The following is a 2827-nucleotide window of genomic DNA, read 5'->3' as shown; positions in this document are numbered from 1 at the left end:
GTATGTTCCCGCTTGCTTGATTGGCTCGTAGAAGAAAATAATCTCTGTTTGCATCAAAATACCCGATTTTTTTCATACAAAAAAAATTAATAATAAAATTACTGAACGCCCGGGGTGAAAATAAAGAGCCAAGGTGCGCTCATGTTTCTGTGGAGAGAGGCAGAGATCACGGAATCCCCGGCAGTTCCAGCTGCAGCCTGGGAGCCCCGGGGTGAGCCCTGTCGGGGTCAGTGCTGCACGTCCCGTCCCGCAGGCAGGGACAGCAGGGAGGGTGTTCCCGAGGCAGGGAGCAGCCTGTGCTGCAGCCCCTCCGTGCCCCTGCGGGCCTGGCTGAGCCCCCTGCCCGGCCCCCTCACACCTGAGGCACCGGGTAGGACGCACAGGCAGCAAGACCACACATGTTCTTGCCACGTTCGATTAGGAAGTACCTAAAAGGAGAAATGAACGCGTGTGAATGAGTCAGCCAGTGCTCCCCTGGGCAGCTGCTGCTCCTGAGGGGCAGGCTCCTTCCTCCCGGAGCTCAGGAGCAATTCCCGGGAGCAAGGCATGGCCACCCCCGCTGAAAAATGCCACTTCCAGCTGGAAATATTGGCAGAGCTGAGCTGGAAACTCCCTCCCAGCTCCACCTGCAGCCCCAGCGCCTGAGGGGGAGCTGGGGGCAGGGGGAAGCGCAGGGCTGTCCCCTCCTGTCACCAGGAGCCCCCGGTGTGTCTGGCAGGGGTGGGAGCTCCTCACCCGTCCATGCCCCAGAGCCGGCCCCATGAGTTCTTCACGATCCAGTAGGGAATTCCACCTTCTTCCCCGTAGCCCACGGCCAGGACAGCGTGGTTCACCTTGTCAGGGGTGTGCTCACAGCGGGGGCTGCAGGGACAGCAAACAATGCAGGCTGCTTCCAGGGAAAACCGGCCTGGGATTCCGTGTGGATTAGTGGGCCACGTCCCTGTGTCCACAACCAGCCTCTGCCTGCTTAACTGCAGGGATCACCATCCTCACCCCAGTGGCAAAGCCACTGCCACTGGGTGCTACTGCTCCTTCCCCTGCTGCTCCCTGGGCAGGTCACACCTGCCTTGACTCTTGGTTTGATGTCCCCTCAGTTCTACCTGACTGTGGATCTGTTACCCTCGAGTATTTTTCTAGTTCTTGTATTTTTCCCATTTCCTGCCTGGTAGAAATCTCTCCTGTCACAGGTAGTGTCCAAGATATAACCCCACCCTGTGAAGCAGCTGTTTGCCTCAGCTGTGGAGCTGACACAGCACGAGAGCTTTTCCTGCTAGGTCACTCAGGTCTCAAACCGATTTTTCATCTGTGCTACTTTTCTTACAGCTCCAGCTGCAGAGAGGGATTGGCTCAAGGTGCTCAGGGCCCTGCCTGCCCTGAAGGGAACCAGGAAGACCCGGAATGCAAGTGATTCCAGCGCTACACCTCCCCCTCCCAGGTCCAGAAACTCACTTTGAGTAGACTCCTTTCCTGTAGTGCATGAAGTTAGGGGTCACCTCAAAGGCAAAGCTCACTGGGTTGTGCTTCCCCACAGCCTCCACCATGCCATCCTCGTCGTACTGCAGGGACAGACCCCAGGGTCACCCAGCTCCCAGCCCCCTGGGGCAGTCGGGATCCCCAGAGCAGCAGGCAGAGCACAGAGGGGCTGGCTGCCCTGGCCTGCTGCCTGCACTGGCAGAGAAGGGCCAAGGCTCCATGGAACCACGGAATGGCAGGGCTTGGAAGGGACCTCTGGAGATGACCCAGCCCAACTGCCCTGCCAGAGCCTCCTCACAGCCTGAGGTGCAGTGGCTGTGGGAAGCAGGCAGAGCTGGGGCCTGCAGCAGCTCCAGGCAGGGGTGCCGGGGAAGGAGGAGCAGGCACACACACACACACAGACACACACACACAAGCACGCACGCAGCAGCCGGGCACAGCCCGCTCCCTGCGGGCACCCCTGGCACAGCCCTGGCAGTTTGGGAACAGGCCCAGCAGCCTCACCTGGGTGATATTGATCACATCCTTGACAAACGCAACCGCCTTCTCCGGCTGGAACTTGCAGGTCCCATTCTGTGCAGGGAGAAGGGAATGGGCATTGGAGGCAGCTCCAGGCCCTGTGCTGCTGCGGGAGCACCCGGGATGCCCGGACATACCTGGGCCCGGTACGGGTAGCTGTCCTCCCCCATCAGCCCCTTGTTGTACAGGATGTACTCAAAGGCCTGGCTTGGCAGCCCCCTGCAAAACAACACGGCCAGAACCAGATTAATTAGGCTGGTAACGCTGTGGTTTCTGCAGAGCTGAGACACCAACTGCTCCCACAGGCCTACAGACCATGCCTGGGGGAAAGGGAAGTGCAGAGCATATCCCAGGCCCTCTAAAGGCATAAATTCCAGTTTGTTCCTGCAATACGTCCCTGTCTGGGATTCCTGGGCGAGCCCATCCTGCTGCTTGGCACAGTCCCACACAGGCAGGGGAAGAGCTTCCCCCGAGGGGTGCCTGATCCCAGGCAGTGCCAACACCAGAGCGCAGCCACCTCACCCCACAGCACCAACCCTGCCAGCTCAGCTCGGTCTGAAAGGTGTGTCTGTCACCTCTGCCCGGGTCCCCCAGCACAGGGGAGGACAAAGGACCCACATCTCCAGCCAGCAGCTGGGGTCCTTCCCCACCCACCCACCCCCAGGGAGCTCATCTCATGGCAGGAAGAAGGGGGAAGCACCATCAGGACATGCTCACGAGGGCTAAGGGCTCATGGGAGAAATAAAAAGCACCGAGTGGTTTTGCTCAGCAGTTCCTCAGGGACTGCTTATCCTACAGAAAACATCAGCTTTAGTCCCTTCCTTCACTAGCAATG

General features: G+C 59.4%; 1 protein-coding gene across 1 annotated transcript in view; it reads right to left on the bottom strand.

The window, feature by feature from the left end:
* Window positions 1-352: 352 nt before the first annotated feature.
* The window catches only part of CTSH (cathepsin H), a gene marked incomplete at its 5' end in the record, with an annotated part of 5941 nt that continues 3466 nt past the window's right edge, over window positions 353-2827 (bottom strand). Inside the window, 3 exons of the mRNA XM_010002838.1 lie at window positions 353-428; window positions 736-861; window positions 1450-1556. Coding sequence (XP_010001140.1) covers window positions 353-428; window positions 736-861; window positions 1450-1556 — 309 coding nt within the window. The remainder of the gene's footprint in view (window positions 429-735; window positions 862-1449; window positions 1557-2827) is intronic.

Source organism: Chaetura pelagica, unplaced genomic scaffold (genome assembly GCF_000747805.2).
Source record: "Chaetura pelagica isolate M959 unplaced genomic scaffold, ChaPel_1.0 scaffold658, whole genome shotgun sequence".
Taxonomy (NCBI): Eukaryota; Metazoa; Chordata; class Aves; order Apodiformes; family Apodidae; genus Chaetura; species Chaetura pelagica.
This window is presented reverse-complemented; position numbering and strand designations above follow the sequence as displayed.